Here is a 27,332-nt window from a genome sequence, read left to right as displayed (position 1 = left end):
AAGATAGACATAGATTCAATTTTATTTATAAAAAAAAAGAAGCTCTAAGCATTCATAATTTTAAGCGAAAAATTTTCAGTTTCCTATCTGATTTAAAACATTCCTTTTTGTAATTTATCTGAAAAACTATTATTTCAGTTCTTAAAATTGTTTGCGTTATATTTTACGACAGCTGCAACTGAAATTCGAAGCATTTAAAGAGAACTAAATTAAAAAATATGGAGAAAAATAATAAAAGCATTTTCTCCATTTTTATTAAGCTTTCCAAACATCTAATGCTTATTTATAATTAGTAACATTTGCAAAATATCGATTATTATTTTGCAACATTTACCAAAATCTCCTTTTTCTTTAAAAATTTAGTTGGTTTCTTTATAATTTTAGCTATAATTTAGGCAATTTTGTAACACAATATTGCCTTGATTTTCCATTGATATTACAATTTGTAACAATAAATATATGAAAAAGTATATGAAGGATGCTCATGAGAAATATCAATCGCCGAAAGTATATTCAGGTCAGTTAACATATGTGTTTAAGTTGATTTACTGAAGAGTGTTCAAATATGTCGTAGCTCAATAGACGAAAGATCTTAATAATGATTGATTAGTCAAAAACAACAAAGAAAAATATACATTAATTTAAAAATTAATAAAAGATATTCAAAAAATCTGGGCAAAATGATAAAACAGCTTACAATACTGGAGGATATTGGAAAAACATACATTTTGCTTTACAGTGTATTTTAAAACTTATTATATTGAAATACATACTTTTAACAATAATTTTTATTTTTAAATAGATAATCAAAATTTTATCAAATACATGTACCTAAAATTAGGATATATTTCAATTAAAATACTATTTAAACAGCAAACTTATATGTCAATGTAATGAAGATGTGTTTGAAAGCAGTGTAGTTTTTTAGAGACGTTAGAGGAGGCTTAATTTATATTACCGGATTTTATACTAGCCGCTAAGCAGATTGCAATGCCTAGATGATTACTACATTTTATATACAAAATGAGAAGTTATATAACCGATAAATAATTTATACCTAAAAGAGTAGTTTTGATGTTGATATAACACGCCACCTGATAAAAGTATGCTTTCGGTAATTTGGACTAACTCTAAGGTATTTATGGTGTTTCAAAAATATTCCTTTAACAATTATCATTTCCTCACAAGCCATTTCAACACCCTTAACCTGACTTAAATATAAATGAAACTTAAGAAAGAATCTTTTTTTAAGTGACTATAACAAAACATAATTTATTTTTGTGTTCGTAGGTATTGAATTAAACAAATGAGTTAAGAAGAAATGTGGCCAAACTAAGTAGCTTCCGATTAATAAAAGTTATATTACATTCATGTAACAAATTGTTAGTTCTGATATTAGTTATCCAAAATACAGAAGATGCGATTACTGTTTCAAGAGAGGTATAATTTCTTATGATAAAAATATTTATTCTTGATTTTATTTTCATACATTTTTGGATAAATTTACTAAAAATATAATTCATCCGTCATAAAACACATTGTGGAAAATATTCAGACTCTATTAAAAGCCATGTCATTAAATATCCAAAAATGTAATAAAAATGTCAAATTTCAGGCTTGTAGACAACATTTAAAATATCGTAATCGGGAAATCGGGTTGTTTCGGTCACTGATAAGAGTTACATCTGATAGTTTCATGACCGGTACGGAAATGTCCTGTATAGGAAAGTCATATTATCTTACTGCTGAATTCACAAATACGTAACTTCTTCTTACAGTATTGCAGTAAAATGCACTCTTCAAATCCTTCTTCAGAAAAGAGAGGGAAAAAACTCATATGATTCCTCTTCCTAATAGGTCATTTCTTTTCTTTTCGCAGACAATACTTTAATACAAGTCACAATTTTATGGCTTCTCTTTCGTATCTATCGAAAAATGGTTTTTTAAACAGATTCTTAAGAAAATGTTTTCATTAACATGTCACGTGTGTACACATGCTCAACTCATTATCTATTACATAAATCATAAAAGCATGATTTTTTTTACTTGATTTTTCAGCATTTTTTTAATTCCTTTGCTCAAAAAATACTTCATTGTTTAGGATCAAGAATGAGTTTTCTCTTCCATATGAATAAAAAGAATCAGTTCAAGTTATTTTACAAATTTCAAAAAATTATACTTTCAATGTTACTTCTTCAAAAGGCTTTTCTTTCGCATTAGTCAATAAATGTTTTTTTCCTCTAACTTTCCTATAGAGAATACACGCAATTTCATAAATCACAAGCATGCGGTTTTTCTTTAGTATGAGTCCTTAAATGTTTGTTTAAATTGAACTTTCTAGAAAACGCTTTACTGCACAAATCACACACATACGGTTTCTCTCCCGTATGTGTTAGTAAATGTGTCTTTAAATGAGCCTTCCGCGAAAACGTCTTATTGCAAATCTCGCAATTATACAGTTTCTCTTTCGTGTGCATCAATAAATGTCTTTTTAAGTTGCTTTTTCGAGAAAACGCTTCGTTGCACATCTCGCAGCGATATGGTTTCTCTCCTGTATGTGTTTGTAAATGATTCTCTAAATAATATTTCTGAGAAAACGCTTTACTGCAAATACTACATACATATGGTTTCTCTCCCGTATTTATTAGTAAATGTTTCCTTAAATTTACACTCAGAAAAAACGCTTTATTACAAATCTCGCAGGCATACGGTTTCTCTTTCGTATGTTTCAGTAAATGTGTCTTTAAGTCCTCCTTTCGAAAAAACGCGTTATTGCAAATCTCACAAGGAAACGGTTTCTCACCTGTATGTATCAGTAAATGTCTCTTTAAGCTGGCCATTCGAGAGAATGCTTTATTGCAAATCTCGCAAGGATACAATTTCTGTTTCGTATGTATCAGTAAATGACTCTTTAAGTCGGCGTTACGTGAAAACGCATTATTGCATATCTCGCAGCGATATGGTTTCACTTCCGTATGCGTTAGTAAATGCTTCCTTAAATTGCTCATTCCAAAAAATGTCATAGAACATGTATCGCAAGAATACTGTTTCTCGTTTGTGCACATCAGTAAAAGTGGCTGTAAATATTGCTGCAGAGAAAATGCTCCACTTTACATCTCGCTGACATATAGTTTCTCAGTCTAAAGAGCATAAATTTCATCTGAAATTGCTTTTATCTGAAAATGGATTACTGTAGGACTTCATTACTATACTTTCATAAAGCATACTAAAGTCTTTTGAAATCGTGTTTTATAAAAAATTTGCTGTTATCAGTTGCCGGAAAAATTGTCTACAACTTCTGCCACAAATTTATGAATGAAATTTTACATGAGGCAGCAGATATTGTCATTGTATTTTCCAATCAAAAGGACCTTCTTTTTTCTGTACCATTCAGCTCATGAGAAAGCAAATTTTTGGTTGATGAGTAAACGTTTATGACACTTATTTAATTTTCTTTACAATGTCTTCTTGCTCACAGGAAATATTACTTGTAATTTCAATTGTTTTATCATAATTTTCATAGTGTTTTGATCGAAACTTTTTGAATTTAAATTTGAGACGTATCTCCTCTCACTGTTTTGGTTGCAGCGCATTTCTTCCAGTTCATTGTTTCAATACACCTGCAAATAAATAAATAAATAAATAATAATATTATTAATAATAATAATTTTTTCATGAATCTTTACTCTGAAGGTTAAAATTAATAATATCTTACAGAAGCTCCATAAAAATATATAATTAAATGTAACTGATTAAAAAAATTAACAGAAAATTAACAGCAATAAATTAACAGAACTCTCTTAAGCGATGTTATAATACCCTTATATACGCAAACATAATAAAAATTATTTTCTTCAAGAAAGATATGTCGGAAAAATAACACATATTATATTTAAAAATATTATAAAAATTAGTCTCGTAACGCACACAGGAGATTTGTGCAAAACGATGAGAAATGAAGAAACAAATTAACCGTCTTTTTTCAATGTGCAATTAAATTTTATATATATAGTAGAAGTATCCTGAAAGCGTCTGTATGTTTGAACCACAGCAATTCGAGAAATATTTAATTCATAATGGAGGCATTTATACCATTTTGTACGGCATTTATTGAAGAAGGTTTTAATATATTGAAATCATATAAAAATTTAAAAAGGAATTTTATTATTGGGGTTTTAATTATTTTCCCACTACAATTCGCGCATGCGAAAAACACTTCTCCGCGCATGTGCAAAAACTTCATGCGCAAATAGAAAGAGCTGTGGTATGCATAGGCGATACATTTCTTTGTTTACCTCTGTTTGTTAACCAATCACGCCAGAACACAATTGGATGAAATTTAGCACATTTATTCCAGTTAATTAAGTGGTTAATTTCTTTAAATTAAAAACTATGTTTTCCGCCAATAATCTTTTCATTTCCCCACCGGAAAATGAGTAAGGTTTCAGTCTTAAACGAGTCGATTCTGTTTATTTTCTTAGTGTTTGGTGCATTTAAAATTAAACATTGTTAATTAATCGATCTTTCGGATTCATTCTGAAGTACTTTTAAATTAAAATAAAACAGAATAAAGGAAACTAAAAATTTCTAATCTGCATTGCGTTACACCAACTGGCATAGATTCGCGCATTCGCTATACTAAAATTGGCGTTGAAAATTCACGCATGTGCAGTTTGTTCTTATTTTTGACAACTGTATTTTCATTTTAATTAAAAGTTTAAAAATTATGTGTATTATACTGTTGTAGCTATCTCAATCTTGATCGATAAATAAAATAGATTAGATTTTAAAAAAAATACGGACTTGATTTGAATTTTCTGCTAGCCCAACCCCGCAAGGACCGCAATATAGCTCTGGCTGTAGATTCCTCGGGTATTGCTGCAACTTTGCTTAACGGTGGGCGGACGGCACATTCCGTTTTCAAATTGCCGCTTAATATTGCAAGCAAAGATACAAAACATGCAACATCACCAAAAACAGCAGCCGGGAGTCCTTTACCACCAGGTGCAAGTTAATATGATGGGACGAGTGCACAATGTAGCAAGAGCATGCCTTAGAGGCGTTAAACATCAATATAATCGCGACAACCAGGTAGTGATGGGCGGCGTTGTCGTTTTGCTCGCAATAACCTGTTTGCAATTTTAGTGAGAACTTGCGGACTATAAAACCCCCTTTAGCTGTGGGATAAATACAAGGACACTTTATCAGAAGATATCGTGCATAGGCTGGATGGCACTCACAATGACCTAATCATTAACGGAGCTAAGGTACTGATTGAGGCGCAACATGCGTAGGTCAGTTCTCATACATATACAAAATTTTCACACGAACGAGGTCGCGGGAAATAGCTATAATCTGTGTATTTTCTGTAGCCGGTTCAAGGTCACATTTTCTACCTCGTTATTGGTTGTCTAGCACCATTTACGCGGTAGAAAATGTGACCTTGAACCGCCTACAGAAAATACACAGACTATAATATATATATATCGCGTTTACTATAGTTCAAACCTATGAGTTCATGTAATATAATGTCTTTATGTCTTCGATATATAGGTGAATGGTTTCCTCAGAAACCGTCGCCAAATTAAACATATATTCTTTTAAGCAATGAATGCTCATTTCAGATTGCATAGTTATTAACTTCGAAGTGATTCATTATCGTTACTAGAAACATTTATTATTTTTTAATACAAAAGCTCATTTTTAACCCATAATATTTTTTATGGAAATTACGAATGCTGTATGTCTCTCAAAAGGTTCGCAATGAATTAAAGATGAAGTGGATCACAGTGTTTCGCAGTTGGGTACTTCTGCTCTAGAAAATAAGTAATTGGAAATATTTTCTGAATTAAAAACTGATACATCACAATTACAGGTATCGTGACATAAGTAAAAAGCAAATATGTTTTTAATAACATGAATTTTTTAATCTCGTACAAATATATTATCAAAAATGCATTATTATAAAATTAATATTACATTCTATCGGTAAACGGTGTCTTGAAACAGGTTTACGATTTTCAAAAATGATTAACAGGAAAACAGTTAAGGTTGAAAAAAATATTAATGCAACAAATTCAAAACACTGCATAAATCTTTCCTCCCACAATTTTTGGATTTAGGTCAAAAAGTTATCGATAGATGGCGCTGCAAACAAAAAACAAGTAAATAACGAAATAATTGGGTTTTTTTTTTTCGATATCTTTAAATAAATGCAAATTATATTACACAACTTTCAAAACGTCCACCATCAGCCGCAATCACATATCGTAATCGGAGGACGAAATTGTTAGATGTTTTCTAGAAAGTGGTGAAGGGAATGGTTTTCCATACGTCATTAATTATTTCTTCAAGTTCTACAAGTGTCCGGAGATTTCACTGGCACACCGCATCCTACCAGTGATCATAAGAGAAGAAGTCGCAAGGATTTAAGTTTGGTGAATACGGTAGCCAGCGTATCACCTGAATAGATCTGTTTGAACTCATTATAACATGTAGAAAAAGGGAGTCCAATTACATGTCTATCGCTCTGCCCATACAATCAGTTTTGGGGAAGCAAGTGATTTTGGAACACACATTTGATGGTTCTCTATTCCACAAATTTCGCAATTTTGTTTATAGGCGAATCCATCGAGATGGAAATGTGCTTCATCTGAAAAATATATAGAGATCACATCAATATAATCGCCGTCAATCATGTCCAGTTATTCATTCGCAAAGATGCTCCTTTTCTCTACGGATACGGTATGAATTGGTTGCTGCGTTTGAATTCTGCAGGGGAACAACGCTAAGCACTCGCATATTATCTTATGCGTCGCCATTTCGCTCTCATGAGATGCGACTGCAGTCATTCGGAAAAATTTTGTAGAGCAGAGTGCAATTGGTTCATCAACCGCATGTACCTTTGCTTCTGTAATAGATAAAAGGTGTCCTCTAAAAGTTCTGAAAATCTCATAAAATTGCTTTATTGTATTCCCCGTTGCGGACCCTTGGAAGTTGCAATGACAGCTTTTCCTTCTTGCAGTTAAACTCTCCCCCGATTTGATGACTTCCAATGCAAGAAATTCCTTTCCTTGAATGAATACGTCACTTAAACTTTCCTACAGAAAGTGCTGTTCCTACTCTCTACTCCTCGATCAGTCACTGAACACTACTTTTAAAGCTGAAACAGTAACTGTAATAGTAACAGTAACTCTACTGAAACGGCGCATTTTGATGATTTGCATGTAGGAAGAATGATAAAGGGGCATGTAGCCCCAGTATCGACAACTTTTTGAATTAAAAACTACCATGACTTGCGACAAAAGGAGCAACAATTGCTTCCTTTTTTAATCTTTACCGTTATACTGTAACACATTTTTAGAAAATCGTCAGTATATTTCAAGAACGCCATACCCCTACACACACAGGGTGTTGCCGATTTCGACCGACAAATACAGGGAGGATATAGTACGCATCAAGAGGATAAAAATCACCATACAACATAGGGTCCGAAAAAAAATGTTTAGTAGGTGAAAATCACAAAAATATAGGGAGTCCGAGAATTGTTGGAAGCTGTAAAAAATTAATAAAAAAAAGAAGAAATGATGATTCAACATTAACAAATGATGAATGATGTTTTAGTTATTTTTTTTTTTAATAAAAGCACATTCTTAAAATGTGCCCCTCCCCTTTTGGTAACATTCCGATTAGATAATCCAGGTGGTCGGAAATTACTGAAAACGCAAAAGCAGTTTAGAACAGTTACCTGCAAAAATATTAAAATTTGAAGATAAAATAAAAGTTTGTAAGGAATTTAATACTCTTTTATTTGATATAAGCTTATAGTGTGAAAACTGAGGTTTTTAGGATAATCAAGAAAAAGGAAATCGGGCGCCAGAAAACATCGCTGAAACAACGATGTTTGCAAAGGGTGTTATCAAATTCGAAAGATTAATTCAGAGCGGGGATAGGATGCACATGAAAAATTTTGGAGGAGATGAAAGATTACCATAAAACATAGGTCGTAGGTAATGTTTTTCAGTGAAAATTGCAAAAACAGACGTCGAAGAGACAATGAGCCTGGCGAAGAGAACGGTTCTATCAATGCGCTGATTATTAACAAGGTAACTGAGAAAAAGCAGCTTCGTAAGTAAATTTTCATGTGCCCAAGGAAAACGAAAACAGCGAGAAAATATTTATTCATGGTCATGGCAGAATTGATGGTCGTTAAACTTCATTCGCAAACATGTCAGATTTCACTAATGCAACTAAAATGTGCTGGTGCACATCCTGCAATAACCAAACGTTCTGGTGTACAATTATTGGCGTTCCCAGTATTAAATCCGAGGAGCGTACTGCAAAAAAAAAAAAAAAAAAAAAAAAAAAACACTTTGCGCCACTGAGGCGTTTGGGCTGAAGATACGGTCCCAATAGATGATTTTCCCAGAATGTTGATATTCAACTTGTATTTTACGTTTACAAAATAGGGATTTGGGTATTTTCGAATGAGCGAATATGAGCAATGTGCGTGTTGAAAACGCCTTTTCCGGTAAAGCAGGCTTCATCTGAGAACAAAACTCTAGCAGAAAATTGTGCATCTTCCTGCGTTTTATGAAGCATCCTGCATGTGTACTCCACCCGCAATGGATAATCACAATCGCATAGAAGTTCGACTTTCTGCAAGTGGATGGGGTGTGTTTTCAGCACGCATAACCTTACTGTTTCGTATCGAATACGCAGTTCAGCTGCATCTGATCGTGTGCTTGTTGATTGGGGTATCTGCAAATCGCTGCAAAACTCTGGTTTTCTGAATCAGGTGTGCGCACACTGTATTCTTGTTCTGCATTCAGCCTCGTTATTTTAAAGGATTCTGTCTCCCGCAGCCGTCTTCCGATGTTTACAAATGCGGAATGGTGCGGATAATGCTCCTCGGATATTGCACTTGATACATTTTTTGTGCTAGGCGTCAATTGTCATCTCATCTCATCTTACTATGTAAGTTAAATACATATTTAGATATTCGTCATAAGTAAAATCTACACGTTGTTTGCGATTGAATTTTAACTCCCTTCAATTCTACAATGTTTGTTAATGAATATTGCCTGCTGTTTTTACTTTCTTCGAATGCATGGATAGTTTACATACGAGAATGCTTTTTCTTCTTGAACACCTTGTTCCTAATTCTTGCATTCGTAGGGAAATTAAGTTCACCCGGTTCATTCATTTTTCACCTGCGAACCTATGTTTAACGGTAATATTTCATCTCCTTAATGAATTTCATCCCCGCTCTAAATTTATCTTTGGAATATGAAAATACCTTCTACAAGCAGCGAAGCGATGTTGCAGCAATGTTTTCTGGTGCACATTTTAGTTTAACTTGAATATCTTAAAAACTCTGCAGTTTTCACACTACACGCTTATATAAAATTAAAGAGTATTAATATTTTTGCAGATAACGGTTCAAAACACCTTTTTCGTTTTCAGTATTTCTCAACCCCCTGGATCATCAAATGGATATGTCACCTACATAAGACTTTTAAAAGTGTGCTTTCACTTAGAAAAATTTCATAGTTAAAGCATCATTTGATAGTTTTTTCGTTTTTACTTTTTTTTTATTTTACTTTTTTCTACTTTTCTTTACACTTTTTTTTAAATTTTCAACAATTTTTGGACTCCCTATAATTTTGCACACACACACACACTAAGAGACTTCGCCTCCTGTCCATTATTGTTCGCCAACCCCGATGTTGTCCCCGAATCATACATGTATTCTCGATCGGTCTTTCTTCGAATTTTTTCTTCATCTGATATGAACGAACCATTAATAGTTTAAAAAAAATGCAGGGTCTATTTCTCTATTGTCGTGCTATTTAGACGATTCTTAGTCGAGAGACGAAAACTTTCTGTTACTCGAAAAATGTAAACAAACCGGACAGGTATTTATCAGTGTTGCCAAACGGCGTGTCTAGAAGTGAATTTAACAAATAATATGGTTTTAATCAAAGTATCACTTTACCTTTTTTTTTGTCATAATTTCATCGTCAAATGCAATAAAAATATTTAATATGGCATAATAATAATTTTCATTAAATATTTCAAACAATATTGGCAAAGCAAACTTCAAGCGTCATGGATTAGGTGACTCGCTATCTACCAATCGTAAGGCTTAAAACGAAATGTTTGCAGAAATTATTTTTTATATACTACTAGGGGCTTCGCTCGCCAACTTCGATGTTAGGCTCGAATGAGGTTAGAGGGGTTTCCTGGGGGATTCAACAAAAGTAAATGAAAAAAAATGTTTTCAAAATGTCATGAACCATAAAGCTCAATTACAGGTATAGAAAAAGAAATATATTAGGACAAGTTAAAATTTGGAAGAAATCTCAACTTAATTTTTAGGTTTTCTGTAGGTCATCATAACTTTTCGTTTTCGATCAAATCTGATAGCTCTGTATCGAATACTCCCACCGTTTAAACACCATTGCAATCACGTAAGCATACACACACGTTCACTTTTATTAATAGTAGGGGAGAAGAACATTACAATATTCTTTCTTTGCGATCTAGAAAATCACCAACTGAACTGGAAGGTGAAAAAGTGCATAAGCCTAAAATTGAAACTATTTTGTTGGAATTAAATGATTCCATTGCAAACACTCATTTTCATCAGCAATGAAAATTAGAATCAATTCTGGAATGTGTGAAATAACCAAAATGGAGACGAAATAGTAGCAGAGAGAATAATAAATTTCTTTAAATAAGCACTTTCAAACACCTTATGAGAAAAAAAAATTAACATTAAAGTAATAGCTTTGATTATAGAGTTATATGTCACAATGAAATTCTTCTGGTTCATGAAAGTATCTGGTTTCTACAAATAAATATTAGAAAACCACTAATTACTGTATTAAAAAAATGGAAAACAAATTTTTTCACTGCAATGACTAACGTGTCTTCAATCCTTACTTAAAATTACTTTATCACACTAAAGCTAGTGAAATTTTTTTTTTAAAAAATCCCACTCGGCAAAATAAAAGGCAAAGATAGAGTCTTTTTAATTTAAATTAAAATTTTCAGATTTTTTTTCCATCTTTCGCAGATACTGAAAACAGTAGAAATAATGAAATATCCATACTGAAACAGTCATAAAAAGTGATTATTATTATTGTTCTATAATTAGACATTATTGCAAAATGAATAAAATTAAATTAACAAAACATCACAAAAACACTAACAGTTTTGTTTCAAAATTTAAAATATGTTATTGAAAACATTGGAGTTTCTAAGAAAATGCCAAAATATTGCATCCGCCGCCAAGAATTTAAAAAATAACGTCTACATTTTTAAATATTCTCGAAGAAATTATTTTTCTTCTAATAAAACATAGAAAATAACGTTTTATGACATAAATAAGTTAAACAGTTTCGTTTGCAATTTCTTAATTAATTTTGGAATTAAGATCTCGTTTAATCCACATTTTTTTCTCCTATTAATTGGAATAAAAGAGAACGTATCATTAGCTATTTTAAACATATTTGAGTTAAGGCTCAAACGAGTGTGTTTTATTTATACAGTATACTGTCAGTAATGCGGCAGACATCAGATAAGTAAACATCTAAATAAACAAAAGCTCCGCTGTTCTTTAAAAAAATATATTTCAATAATAAAATTTAAGCTTGTTAAACAAAATAAACAAAATAAATTCAACATCTGAGCGGGCAAAATATATATGCCCTACGGTTTTACAAGACTACGACTTCAGGTATTACAACAAATACATAAATTGGATCACTACCACTGTTAAGAGCAATGACATTAACATTGCATGAATGATATAACGGGAATTATCTACCCAAAACTTTCTAACATACTCTCTAATAAAAGTGTTATCCCAGAAGAAGCCTTTCATGACATTGTCGTACAATAGTTACGAAATACTGGATATTTTACTACTTTTTATTCTAAATCTATCCTGTTATCAGTGGCGACTCTTTTGGCGATTAATCTCTGGCTTTCGGTTAATAACATCCAAAAATCGAAATTGTGCTTTAGACACTTTTATCACAAAAGGTTAAAACAAAATTTTGAAGACGAAAAAAAAAAAAAAAAAAAAGAAAAAATACACTTGTAGTCACAAAATCCCATACAAAGTTTGACCAATTTAAATCATTACGTCTTTGCGTTTACATGTTTTTGAAACAGTCAATCCCTTGAGTTATCTGGTTTACAATCAGACCGAGGCCTCCGAAGAACAGTGAACCGACTTTTTAAAAAACCGGTTTTCGAAATCGGCATTTCCAAAAAACCGGTTTTAGAATTTTTGTCGAAAAAAATAGAATAGGGGAAAATATTTTACTTAATTTATATAAAATAACAAAAAACGAAATCAATATGAAAGTCAAAATATAAAAAACAAAATTAAAGATCACATATATATATTACTTACACAAAATAACGAAAACTCAAACAAAAATTTCAAATAATATTTTTATTATTTTCACTAATTTTCATTTCTCCTAAGAAAATAGGATTTAAAAAAAACACAAAATATCGACTGAATGGTGGCTAAGTCTCGTTCTTATTTTGTACACAATATTGCCTGAAATTGAAAATACTCGTTCACTGGGTACTGAGCTTGGTTTTATAGTTTTCAAGACATCAAATAACAAATCTAAGTTTTTTGTTCTTTTATTCGTTGCTTCAAATAATGAAAATTCAGCTTTCAGTTTCTTTCGATTTGTAAGTTTTTCTTCAGGGTCTTCAAGAAACTTATTAATTGATTTTTCCATGGCTTCTTTTAAAACGACATTACTCTGATGAGTAATTTTTTCGATTTGCTCTTCATCAGAATCGGTTTCCACATAAGAATTTGGAAATATTCTAGACAATATCTTTCCCGATAACTTTATAATTTCGGTTTTTGAAACTAAAGAAAGTGCACTAGATTTCTTCGCTGAACTAGAAATGTTTTGTGGAATTTGCAAATACAGCAAAAGAGTTGCTTGTCTTCTTTCTTGAATTCGTTCTTCTAAAGCATATAATAATTTCAAACTTATTTTAGTATTTAAATTTTTTAGTTCATTTAATGAAAATTCAAATATACCTTTACTTGTTAATAAATTGGCATCTCGTCGCCCTAAGCCTTCGGCTGCTAGACAAATCGGTCCCAAGACTCCAAGAAGTTCTAAAAGTTTAGGATATCCAGCTTCATTCCACATATAAGAAGAACCAATATCATTCAATGCTAAAACAACACATTGTTTTACTAACAGAAATCTTCCAATTATGTCCGCCATACTATTCCACCTTGTTTTGCAGTCAAGTATTAAATTTAAATCCTTTGCTTTTTCTTTTTTTTGATATAATTTTGAAAAATGGCATTTCTTAGTGGAGATTTTCTAAAGAACTTACAAATTTTTCTAATTTGTGAAACTGATGTTTATAATTGTCAGACAAAATAGGAATAGAATGTTCTTGGTTACAAACATAATAAAGCGAACCTTCATAATCGTTATATTCGTATTCGTCTTCATCTTCTGATTCCTCACTTGAAACATTTATTCCAGCTATTTCTCTATGTTTATATAACACATCAGTAACTGCTAAATGGATGGCGTGTGAAAAGCATAGTTGATTAATTATAGGTGATATTTTGCCAATTTTTTTCATAACAACGGCACCATCATTTGTTGCTGCAACTATGTCAGTTTCTAGATTCAAGTTGAAATTTTGTAGCTTTTCAGATAACAGTTCTAATGTTCTCTGAGCATCACAGGATCCAACTATTGGTACTAATCCCAAATTGAAATCTTCGGCCAAATAGTGTACATTAATGTTTAAATATCTATGATTTCTTTTGCTAGTCCACTCTTCTAAAGTTATAGAAAATTTTTTCCCATTCTTTTTTATTGAATCTAATTCAATAATAGTTTCACGTTTAGCATTGTCATAAAACGCATGAATGAGAGAATACTAAAGTTGTTTACCATTACTCTAGAGTTGTCTCTAGGTAATGAATATCCTTGTTGTTGAAGAGACTCTCGTATGAATGAGCTATTTGTAATGCTATTAATAGAAAATCCATCCATTGCTGCAAGTTTTGATATGATTTCATCTAAACTATTCCTTTTCACTTTCATAAAATTCAAAATATTTGTTTGTTTGTTTGAAGAAGAGGAATATCCAGGCATTTTTTCTCCGCCGATAATTTCTGATTTCTTTCCGATAATTATTTTATGAACTGCTTTCAAATGATTATGTAGATTGCTCATAGATGATCCTTTGCAGCTCAACATTTTATTACAATGATTGTAGATTGCCTTGACGAACTTTTCGAAACTATCCCAAACTTCCGACTTACTCATTTTTATCTAAAAATGAAATTCAAGTTATTAAATAAATATTTTTGAAGTTTATTTTACAATTTTATTATTTTAACAATTAATATTAATGTTAATTTAAAATAATCTAGTCTACACATTTTCTAGGAATTTTGAAAAAAAAAAAAAAAACCAAAAACACACTTCTTAATCTAATTCCGAAGCTTGCTAAAGACATAATTTATGTTAAAACTTTGCGAAAGAAAATATGGAATATTTTAACACCCTGGTTTTAATTAAAATTCCATTAAACAGAAATCAGAACTTCTTATTTTACGTTAATTTTTGATAAAAGAAATTTATATAATAAAATTTAAACTTTAAAATGTAAAATAGAAAATACAAGCATAAAAATTAAACATATTTAATACGTATGTTATTTTTACCAAATATAACAACTTTATATTTTTGTTTCCAGTTTTCACCTTCACAATATTAAGCAAACTTGTTGTCACTAAATCGGATTCTGAGACCACATTTCGAAATTCCATTTAATTAAGGGGTGTGACGCGGAAAGATGAGCACATTTAACCTTGGATTTCTCGCATTAGATACTTTCTTAGTTCTATTTTTTTTTCACGTGTATGTGAATGTTATGTCATTTCTGACAGCATTTTATTTTAACTGAATATTTCGTATTGATATAGCTAGTTCAAATGATGTAAAAAAGCTTTCAGGAGTGGTACGAAGAAAATTTTATATGATATCATTAAATACTGTGACCAAGAAGCAGAAAACGGGAAATTATTTATTCCTTTCACACGTTCTTCGAAACGAGCCAGTCAAATTGCTGTCGTTTCAATTAGCACCGACTTCATACCGATAGAAAAAACATCCGACGAGAAACAAGAGATGAACTTTATCAAACTTTTGTTTCACCTAGAAAAAAAAAGTGAAAAGGGATGTTCTTGAAAAAACATAAATTGACGAATTCGAGGCGCAACTGCGCAGTGCACAAGCACTGGCCAACGCAACTCGCACCGCTGAAAAAATGTGTTTGCTGCCCGTTGTATAGAATGAATAGCAAATCAAATAAGTTTAAAATTAAATTTTACATAATAATATGAAGTCTTAAATCCGGAGATGGTATTGCAATCGTCAACAAATTAGAAACCGAGGTTTCAACGAATCTTCCCGTTTCAGGTCACCTTAAGTTCGCAAAACACAAAGCCAAATCAAAGAAAGGTTCATCGTCTGTCGGTGTGTACTTCCAGAAACTATAAAAGCAATGACTTAAATATATCAATATTGTGACTACAAGTGCAGTTTTATGTCAAATTTTTTGTTTCAATCGGTTGAGAAAAAAGGGTCAAAAACACAAATTCGACTCATGGATACTATTAATGATTGAAAAGAATCAACTGCCAAAAAATCTCTCCAAGGATCACAGGATAGTTTCGGCAAACAGTCACACTATAAATGCAATCATTGCATGAAATGTCATTCAAGGCACTCTCTGGGACCACACTTCTATGAGGATTATGCGAGGATATTTTGGGAAGACCACTCCGGCTGGTCCGTCAAGCTGTCCTCGCTTTGTAGTTATCGTGTTAACTTGTATTCGAACAGCCGGAGAGACAGACTTCCTGCGCAGGGATTTAGCTCCAAATTTGATAGAAATCTACAAATTTTGTATAAACACCATGTTCCAAATTCCATCCATTTGGTTCGAAGCGTTTTTTTTTTTTTAAAGTTATCTTTGTTACGGACAGATAGGCCTACATTTTCCAAAAAGGTGTTTTTTGAACTTAGGGAGGTTTAAAACGTTAATATTCGTTAAAACCTGCAGCTAGAATTTTTTAACAATTACTACAAAACTTTTGCTACATTGCATATACGTGAAGGTAAAAATGGCTTCATCAGTTCATAAAGAATTCACCAAACTTTCTAACTTGACATACAAGTCGAGAATCGAGTAGAGTCATATTGTCATACTGGTCCCCTATGTCAATAAGTGTTGTGGCAACACAACAGAAGAGAAATTTTCTTTCTATTGCTCGCTCAAGCTACACAATGTAAAGAAAAATCCGATTTCGAAGCATCTGTTGTATTTGCTTTTCATATAACGAGAATTTGTGATTTTTATATTCAGAAAAAGTGAATACAAAAGGGAAGTTGAAAACCTCATATGATCCCATTTGTCATTGATAAAAATAAAACAGTCTTGGAAATATGTTTTTCCTAATCGTGGATTTTTCTCATTTCCACTCTGGTAATCCCTTTTGTAAATTGACAAAACACTATAAAGTAAATTATGTGAGAAACGTTTTCTTTAGATAATTAAATATTAAACCGATTTCACAGTATTTAATCAAGTTTCCAATCCTTGCAGTTAAAGACGCCTTCGCTTTTATGTATAATTTCACGAAAATAATATTTTAAAAAATAATTTGGTTTATTTAAAAGGGTGAAACAAGGACAAAACAAACACGCTCACATTCTCGCATTCCATATGGAAATAAATAAAGCTCTCATAGCGTTCCGAATTCTCTAAAGCTGACCATTTTTTTTAAAAACTTACCAATAAATAATTCTGGCTATTTAATTTTACTTACTTAGTTTTCTTCAATGCATTACATTTTAATCCAACTGCATTTAAGCAATTTTAATGTAAAGAACAATTTTTGGGCATTTTTTTTTTTTTTCAAAACCGGCTTTATATATATCATATTGAAAAAGTTACTCAAATCAATTTTCAGCCCTTAAAATGTAAGAAATTGCAGCTTTCGAAAAATTTTAACTATGGAAATTTTTCGTTTTCATAACATCTCAGTTCGCATCATTTTATTTTTCTATCTTAAATCGTAAAAAAAATTTAAAAGTCACAGGTTAGTGAAAATCCCACACCATTTCCACACCCTTTGATTTAGATGGACTAAATATGAACTCGATCAAGACTTTTACTCTCATTATAATATATCTCGGAAAAGTGAAAATCCAAAAAAAAATTATTTGAATTACCATACTAACAAATAATATGCGGAGAGCATTATGCGCAGATGACGATGGTTTTGGGTCCTAGGGAACTTGATCGTTTAAGATCTGTAGAAATTTTTTCCCAGAGCCGTATCACGAGAGCCATCACAACAGGTAATCTTATCATAAGGAATATATATAAAACATCATGTTGCCACTTAACTAATATTCTCCTAGAAAGAAAAAAAGTTAAGGAGATAAAAAAAAAAAAAAATCTAAATCATAACTATAATGCAAATTTTACAATCAATGTAAACACATTTTTCGGTTTCTTCAGAAATTCTGTTACTTTATTCTTTCGACTCCCGTTTTTTCCAATTCATTACATTTTGATAATACAGAAAAATCCATCATTTATACAGCCTGTTGACGAGGCATATTATCTTTAAACTCAGTTGCAACAATGTATTCCAATGCGATATATCCAATCTAAGTTTGATATAGAAAAAAAAATGCATATCAACAATTTTATTGATTAAAATTGTTGCGCTGGCCATTCAAAAGGGTCCACTATATCTGCTCACGGATGTGAGCCTGAATAAAAGCGGATGGGAATAGAAAAACAGTAAACATTGGTTTTTCGTATTTAAATAATTATTAATTTTCACGAAAACTTATATTATATATATATATATATATATATATATATATATATTAAGGTATGTGCCTAACCTACATTTTTTTTTTTCTGAAAATTTTCGAAACTTGTTTTATTTGTTATCTTTATAGGCCATACATTTAGGTATAAAAAAATACATTATTTTCCTTTTAAAGATTATTAGAAGTAAAGTCACAGTATAAATAATATTCGGATGTGAGCATTTAAAAAGCTATAAAATGGCAAATTACTAATTTGGAAAAACATTTTCTTATTCTCAAGCAATAGATTACTTAAAAATATAGATTTGAATTTTCTTTATTTGCTTATTTTTTGTATTTCTTTCTGGGAACTGTTTTTGAAATTTATGTCAGAACTTAAAATACTAGATAAACCTACATCATTAAATGTCCGTTTCCCGGTTATTTCAATTAATACATTGAAAATTTTAAATTCAGAAGTAATGGTAGAGAAGTAATAGTAAAATGATGTAAAATAAGTGAGCATTATAGGAAAACTTTTGTTATCAAGCTACTAAAAATTGTTAGCAGACACGAAAATTCTTGTAAATTCATTCATTCAGAATAGTTTGACAGATCACGGGCACAGTGAAAACTGAAATGCTGAATAAATTTTGAAATTAAGATTCTAAAGCTCATATGATAGAGAAATGCATTTGTAAGAAAAACCAGAATCCTAAAGTGGAAATGTATAATAGAATATACACGAAAATAAAAGAATGATTTTATTTCTTATAAAATAATAGATAAAGGAAAAATTAAAATTCATAACAAACTTACACACAAATTATGAAAATTTTATACGATTGTTATCCATAAAAATGTTCTGGAAATCTAGAAACATGCAATTTACTCTGTAATAGCAGCCTTTTTTTTTTAACCAGTATTATTATTATGTATGCTTCTTTGAAAGCAGATGCGTTTTTAAAAGGTTGACTTGCTATTAGAGACATGGGGTTTTCACCATTAGTAATCTTACTAGGCTATAGAAGAATCCCATGCAGTCTTCTACTTCGCATGCGCAGATGATTTTCGTTTTATCTCGTAAACTATATATGTAGAGACATGGTTAATCGTTTAAGAAAGCCAGTCACTGCAGATTAAAATATTTTCCCCTCTGAAAATTAAATTTTCACCTTCTTATAAATCGATTATAATACCACCTGAAATTGCAAAACAAAATTTTGAAAGATTTCTTTTTCCCCCCATTCTATAATTTGGACGTGAAAAATGTATTCATAGTCTTTTTAAGATAACGGGGTTTTTTTCTCCCCCTCCTTCAAGAAATTAAAGCATATATTGATCTGAAATTCCATTCTGTGTCATACTTACTTACATGGAATTACAAAAATTCTACTCAAATAAGAAATAATATAAAATATTTTTGAAATGTGCACTTTAAAAAAATTACTTCTACAAGTCATTAACATACCACGATTGATTATACATATCTTTTTAATTCAACTAAATTTTCTATTTAAAGCTTTCTTTTGACATTAGCAGCCTCTTATTTAAATGCGAAAATAAGATATTACTTCCCTTACTGTTACTTTTATTAACCAATATATTATCAGGATGCCAACATACAGAAGCGTAGTGACCGACAGGGAAGGGAGGTATAGCTTTCCAGTAGGCGCACCGGAGTAGGCGCACCGGAACAAAACTCAGTAGGCGCACCGGAACAAAACACTGGTGAATGATGCCTTTTTTTAAACGAAATATGTTGACAGGACTAAAAATTAATACTGTGTCTGCGAGCCATAAACACTTGCAATTCAACTAATGATGCCAAGGTCCAAAATTATCAAGCACCAACCACTATAAGATCCTTCCTTTGCCACTATACATTTAAGATGGGCAACTCAAACGCTTAAATGAATAAAAGTGTTATGCATTTTTTCTTTCATGGCAATTCGACCAGACTATAAGAAAGTCGGTCAGTTTTTCTGTAAGCAGAAACAGAAATCACATTCTACCTTTTCTTTATATATCATTGGTAATAATTTCTTGGTCGTCTGTTTGCTTGTTTTTTGTTCAAATAAACAAGCAAAGGGAAATGAAAGGTGTATCAAATCAATAAAAGGGATACATTTCTCCCATTTATCAGTTTTTTTCGTAAACTTACAATCTCTTACATAGATATCCTTAATTAAAAACATTCTGCAATTGGGGAAAAGTCTTTTTAATCCTTAAAAATACAAGCAATTTTACGACCATTATTAAAATAAACAAATTTTAAGGACTTTTAATTATGTTAAACATTTTGGATAAATATTATGTGCAAAGGAATAGTCGGTACTTGAAAGGTGACTATTATAGCATCTAATAGTGCAATCGGCAAGGGGGGACGGAGTGAATATGGCAGAAAAAAAGACTTTTGAGTAAAAGTTATTCGATCGTTTATGAAATGTAAAAAATCCGAGGTCAGGTTTTAGAGTCCTCGTAGGTCAATCAATCATCAAAATTACAGATAATTAAAAAAATTTCCAGTGTTTGGTACTTTTTAATTATTTATCATGCATTTTAATGAATTTCATTAATATTTTATCTCAGAGGCTGAATTGGGAATATAACACAACAATTCGTGACTTTTTATTTAATACTACAAATCAGTAAAGAAGTCGTCGAAACGGTGTTTACATGGAGTGTTTTACAGCTTTATTTCCTTTATATCCTGTTTTGAACCAAACGGGAGCTACTTTAGATCATATTCTCTTAAATCTAAACCTTGTCAGACGCTGAGGACACCTGGTTCCCGACCCAAATTTTGGCGATTTGGTACTCGTAATTGTAGCGTGCTTCGTACCAACATGCACAGTAAGGTAAAACGAAAAGGGCCTCTTTTTTTTTTTTTTTTTTTTTTTTTTTGAAAAGAGTTTTGTTTGGTAATAGTGGGGAAAAATTGCCTTTTAATTTCAAAAATAATTTTTAAGAATTTGGTTGCAATACTACAACATCTCAAGGAGAGACAAAAAATTAATTTAAAAAAAAAATTAAAAACTTATAAACTACGATACAAATATTTTTACAAATTTTTCGTACTTAAAATGTCACAAAAGATGGTTTTAAATATATATATAAGCATTACGGCTGGAAAAAATTATTAAATACAAAATACAATAATAGTAATAAAATATTTTTAAATAAATAAAATATTCAGTGTTTCTTACTTCTGTATCTTTAATGATTACAGATGCAGAATGTTTTTTCTACTTTATTGCCACATTAAGCTTTTTTTTTCTTTTTTTTTTGTAAGAATCAATTTTTTTTTCTATGATATATTCTTCACTTGTGAAAGATGGTACATTTTCTAGAGTTATATTTTTATTTTTTTGATTGATTAAATTTAAATTTGTTTCTTTCAATCTATTTCCTCATTACATTATATAATTATGAATCACACTGTAGAATTATGTGACCTGTATACGAGCATAGCTATTTTATCAGATGTCAGACTTTTTGCTTTTCTGTTGCATATTTATTATATGTATTATTATGTATATGTAACTTTAGTTATTTCATAACTTTATTATTGGATCTAAACTGTACATTATTTTTTTCAACATAACATAAACAATGTTAAAAATTATTTGTAAATGTCATTAGTTCACACAAAGCGAATTTCAATTACTTTTAAATGTCATTTAAATTCAAGAATATTTTATTCTTAATCCTGATAGCAATTTCTTTAATAATTTAGAGAAAACTTTAATTAAAAAAATATAATTAAATACTATGCATTGTCTCTAATAAGTTTTATGTTTCGTCTTGAAATAAGAAATGATACCTCCTTGCAAACCAAAAAATATTCACCTACTTATCACTTATGTACCCACTATACACCACTGGTAGTATGTACTAATTTATCTGTAAAATTCAACATTTTACAGAGGAATATATTAATTTATGAAATTGCTTATTACATATTGGGATAAATATTTTCCTTTCAAAAATGTTAAATTTAAAATTTTTATAAATATAAACAATAAGCATATTTTTTTCCTCTCAAGCAATAATTAAAAAGTGTAGTTAATTCCCATAATAAAGAACATAATGGATACAATATATTTAATATATGATGATACAACATATCAACTTAATATTACATCTTACAACTTAGTATAACAAATAACAGAAATAAATCATGGGAATTATTTTTGAAAAGGATAAAAAAACATGACTTGGTTCCTTTTAACAAACTCATGCCTCTATGTTAATGGAACAAACTGAGTACTTTCATTTTCTAAACATTTTTTTTTTTTTTTTTCATAAATAACAGGACTAACTCAAAATTACAAGGATGGGAATTTTTATTTGCTTAGTAAAATTCAAAAAAAAAAAAATTCTATAAAATTAACACGTTTTCAGAAACATAACCACTTTTGAATGCTCATTAAACCTAAAGGAAAGAAAAGTATTTATATATATTTTTAATAACTCCAAAATTTTATTACTCCAAAACTTTTTCATACTCATACTCCAAAACTTTTATTAAAAATTTTTGAAACCATAAATATATTTCCATAAAAATAACAGAAGAAATTCATTATTTGAATTCTACAAAAAAGAAAGCCCCCTTAATCCTCAGCAAAGATCAACATTAAACATTAAAATTTTCCACTAAAACTCAACTTAAAGCTTAACACAAATTTCCACTGATTTCAGTTAATTTCCAAACCCACTACATCAAAATAGTATACCTGGATAGATTTATTTTACATACAATATTTTCAGTACTTCATAGATTATATTTCTTAAATTTTTAAGTTAATATGTGGTTTAGTTTTTTTCCGAATAACAAACCAATTTAATTTCAATGCCTTGCTTTGTAAAATCATTAATTTAAAATAAGCAATGCAAACAAGATATATTTCATTCCAGCATCATTTTTCATCCTTCTATAAAATACATAGTGAAAAACAAAGCAGCAATATTTAAAAAAAAAAAATTGTTTACTCATATAAGAATAATGACTCATTTGAGAAATTTTTGGCAAATTAATAAATAAAATATACAAATGCAAGAAAATTTTGTAATACAAAATTGTATAGATTAAAAATGACGAAAGATTTATAATTGTTAGTAAAGTTTAAAATAATTGCAAATCACTACACTGCATATTTTTTGCTACAAATTTCTTTATTTTACATATATTAGATAATCAAATCTTTCCTTGCCTTTTAATTGTATGTTACAATTTGCAAAAAATCATAGGAAACAAAATTAATTTTATATGATTAGGAAAGATTACTTAAATTCTTAATTTTAAGAAAAAAAACTTAATTAAAACTACAAATAATTCTGGTAATTAAATACTGCACTTAATTATGCATATGTTTGTGCTATGAAATTTAAACAAATAATTAACATTTTCCTATATGCTTGCAACTGTACTAAAAAGCATTTCAATAATTTTATTTAAAAATGCAAATTTAGCAACAAAAAATTAACTATTGAAAACCATATTCCATAAATTATTAATTTTTATTTATTAAATTAAGTCAGTTGCATGGAATGATTAGAATTGCTTTCACATTAAAACTTCAAAAGAATCTAAAAAATGTATTTCAAATATAAATAATTTATATTTAAAAGATGTAATTTACATTACATGTTGATATAAAATTGCAGGGAAAAAATAAACTTTCTCAACCTAATAATGACCACCATCATAATCGTAGGCTAGAAACATTTCATTCCTGTGAATAAAACAAATTCACTCCAATCCCTCTTTTCTGCTTTATGGAATAAATTATCCTAAACAGTTTTCAACTTAACGATATCACTAATTGACTTGACTTCAGAGTCACAGCATCATCATTTTGAATATTTTCATTATTTGCTTTGTTTTATTTTTGAGGCAGTGGAAAGAATATAGAGTTTAAAAATTAAATGTTTGTCTACAAAAAAATTTTGCAATGACATTTCACTATTTTTTTATATATTTTTTAACATACTATTAAACAAAAATAAATGGAAAGAAATAATAAATTCTTTGGAAATAAATTTTATTTCATAGTATTTTCAATATTAGTATTCTGCACTTAATTTCTCATATTTTAAGAGCATTTAGTTGAACAGTGCTATCTTTTTCTTTTTATTGTTATGATCATTAACTCTTTTGCAAAAATTCTATAAAAAATTGCACTTTAATTAAGAGAATAAAAGTATATAAATATATATTCATTCAGAACAAAAATAATTAGACTAATATTCATAATGCTACAAATAAATATACAAGACAATCGATTAAATCATATTTATTTGAAGTTACTTAAATGCCATTTATTACAACAATAGAAAGAATATATTTAATTCCAATGTTGCATAAATGATGTAAAAGCAAGAAGAATATTTTAAAGTAAAAATGATAAAAATTGTTGCAAAAAGTTTTGTAAATATTTTTTTTACATACACAATGCATAATTTTAAAAAAATGCAACTGCTGATAATGGTATTATTTTAATTCGGTAATGGTAATGAAATACTGCTTACTTTTAACTCAATTAAGATCTTACTATTTCTTAGAAAGGGATGCAACTCTTCTACCTATATCATTCATAAATCTGGAGACAATTATAGCTTAGATACCACCTCTGGTTTAACAGAGGACATAAGGTACAATAAGGCAGATCAAATTTTGTTATGATATTTAGCCATTGTTTTACATATACATATATATATACTTTTAAAAAGGTCATTCCTCTTTACTGCATTTTATTTAAATTTTATTAAAACAATTTATTTCTATGAACTCTATTTATTTATTGAAAAATAATCATGTATGTGCAATGTGCACTGAAATGAATATGTTGAAAAGAGAATTACACAAAGAAACCTGGTATTATATATATATAAAAAAAAAGAAGAATAGTTTGTGTTACGTCAAATACAACAACATTTTAAAACAGAATAATCTTAGAATAAGAAGCAAAATGAATCCATGTTTCCAATACAGACAGATATGAATGTTGACACTATTCCTCTGTTAAACACTGGATAATGTTTGATTATTATACACAATGCAATGAAGTTTCTAGAAAGTGATCTTTAATGAAATATGTACAATAAGAAAAAGAATTTAAAGGTATAAAGAGTTGGTCAAAAATCCAGAATATTGGTTAGTTTAAAAATTAGTGTCCTCTTTCTCACCATGAAAGACTATTTCAAAATATTTCAAACAATCGCCATATTTTAGCCATGTTAGAAACTTCAAAATTAGGAAACAAACGACTTTCAGAGTTTCAATGAAGAATATCAGAATTACAAATAGCACAAAATCTACTAAAAAAACTTAGTTAGTTAAACTTTTAGCAACGGAACAATAATTTCAAAATCGACAAAATAATATACAAAACATTCGGAAAATACTTTTCTCACTTTTTTCACAAGGGGCATCACTTACACACACACACACACACACAAATTCATTCTAAAATATTCTCTTATTTCGTGATCGAATTCCACATTCTCTACTTAATTAATTCAAGAGAAACTTATAGAATTGCTGAATCAATTAAACGCTGACAAATTCACTAGCTCCGCGTAAAGGGCGAGAAAAAAGTCCAATAAGCACATTTTTTTTTAAAAGATCCCTGTGTTTCCCTTACTTCTGATTGACATGCGTCATAAATCCCTATCAGAATCTTAATAATATATTAGCACTGAAAAAAAAAATATTTTCCCTATCAATATCTCATGTGATATAAGATGAGGGACAATCTATTTCTCGCTTCTTCTCCACTTCTGCTTTTGTGCGACTTACACAGCATACATGCATTGTCCGTGTCTTGTAAACAAATCATGCCTGTCTCCCGGGAAAGAATAAAGAGAACTTAAACAATTCAAAGTGTTTTCACTGCTTGTTGAACCTGTCACCTGCGTCCAGAATTTTAAATGCTAATATAGATATAAATCTTTAAACACATTTCACAAATTTTTAACCTATACAAATTACTTTTCATTTAATGTAGATTTGGGTGCCCCTTCCATTAGCGACAAATTTTAGAGATGAAACACTACTTCTGGTTTCCATAATGTTTTGTTTTCATTTACGTTACTGTTGGCTTCCCGACAGAAAATCCCCTTATTAACGATCTTGGTGTCAGAAAAATCACCAAAAAATCAAAAGACAGTCAACTGTAAACTTTCACCGAATTCAGATATTATGCTTTAGATTTAAATATTTCTAATGGAGGCGCAAGGATAAATTAAAATATCAAATAACCATAATAAGATATATAAAAGCAGCATCTATAATACGCAGAAAACAAAAAGTAACTTTTCGATTTGCAGAAAAATATAAACTAAATTTCAAGCATTTTTCATCAACTAACGAAATAAGCATTACATTCTCAACAAAGCGTCAATACAATTTGTAACATAACCTAGTTTTATTTAAAAAAAGAATCCCTTAAAAATGTTATTAATCAAGTGAAACTTACTTACAATTATTTTAATGTCATGCGCCAATGACTGAATTGTATTAACTATGATTTATCCGACGTTTAGCCTTTACATGAAGCGCAGATTTTGAATAATTCCAGAATCCAATATACAGACAGAGAGAGAAATGAGTTACTCACGTTATTAACAGACATTCAATCTATTCTGAAATTCCTCCCATTGTTTAATCATTTCAGAACGAATCCGACAAATGGATCAACAAAATGAATTATCGAATCCATAACGGACCATTGAATCTAGTCTGCAAAACGCTAATTTAACGTTTGGTTGCTTTGAATAAAAGTATTCGTATAAAGGCAGATGAAAGATTGAATTAGAAGGACTGATCATGATTCACGAATTAAAACTTTCCTAATATGTCAGATCATTTGACGCACATATGTCAATTAAGGACAAAATTACTTTAGAGGATTAGAACAGTAGAGATGACGAATATTTTAAGAGCGGTTATTACGTAACCAATATCAAAAAGTCACAAATACAAGTGATCAATACTTTTCAAAGAGGGGTGTGATTCAAATCCTTGATACGATCTTTCTGGTGATATTTCGATTACAGATTTTGGATCACGATAGAAAGTAACAATCGATACGATATCACTGAAATTTGCCGGAGCGGTGACTTCACTGGAAAGTAACAATCGAAACGATCTGTCCAATGGAAGCTCTCAAAAGAAATCTGTGATTGGATTGAAAAGTGAACGGACCGGTTATTGGAATTATCGTATCGTATCATTGAATTGCATATCACTGAAATTTATCGGAGCGGTGATTTCATCGGAAAGTGCGAGGCTTCACTGGAAAGTGCGAAGTCACCGATCCACTTTACTGGAGTGACCGATATTCGTATTTGATGATGCACTATTCCATACAGATCATTTTTAATTGCTCGTGACATGATTGACTTTGATTA

General features: G+C 30.0%; 1 protein-coding gene across 2 annotated transcripts; it reads right to left on the bottom strand.

Annotated features, from left to right (window-relative positions):
* Positions 1–746: 746 nt before the first annotated feature.
* On the bottom strand, positions 747–26,541 carry LOC129976341 (zinc finger protein 257-like). 2 transcript variants are annotated; one of them, XM_056089856.1, is made up of 2 exons: positions 26,399–26,541; positions 747–3,620 (listed from the first exon to the last, which is right to left on the bottom strand). In XM_056089856.1, the coding sequence occupies exon 2, from the start codon at positions 3,063–3,065 to the stop codon at positions 2,271–2,273; it is 795 nt and encodes a 264-aa protein (XP_055945831.1). In that variant the 5' UTR covers positions 3,066–3,620; positions 26,399–26,541; the 3' UTR covers positions 747–2,270. The 2 variants fall into 2 exon arrangements, with proteins under 2 accessions (XP_055945831.1, XP_055945830.1); XM_056089855.1 differs by having other exon boundaries at positions 26,403–26,541.
* Between the last annotated feature and the right edge of the window lie 791 nt (positions 26,542–27,332).

This window comes from Argiope bruennichi, chromosome 7 (assembly GCF_947563725.1).
Source record: "Argiope bruennichi chromosome 7, qqArgBrue1.1, whole genome shotgun sequence".
Taxonomy (NCBI): domain Eukaryota; kingdom Metazoa; phylum Arthropoda; class Arachnida; order Araneae; family Araneidae; genus Argiope; species Argiope bruennichi.
Note: the sequence above shows the minus strand (reverse complement) of the source record. Positions and strands in the feature narration are given on the sequence as shown.

Bases quoted from the DNA above. Each gene is read 5' to 3' on its own strand.
- LOC129976341 (XM_056089856.1), bottom strand. From the start codon at position 3,065: ATGTGCACAAACGAGAAACAGTATTCTTGCGATACATGTTCTATGACA.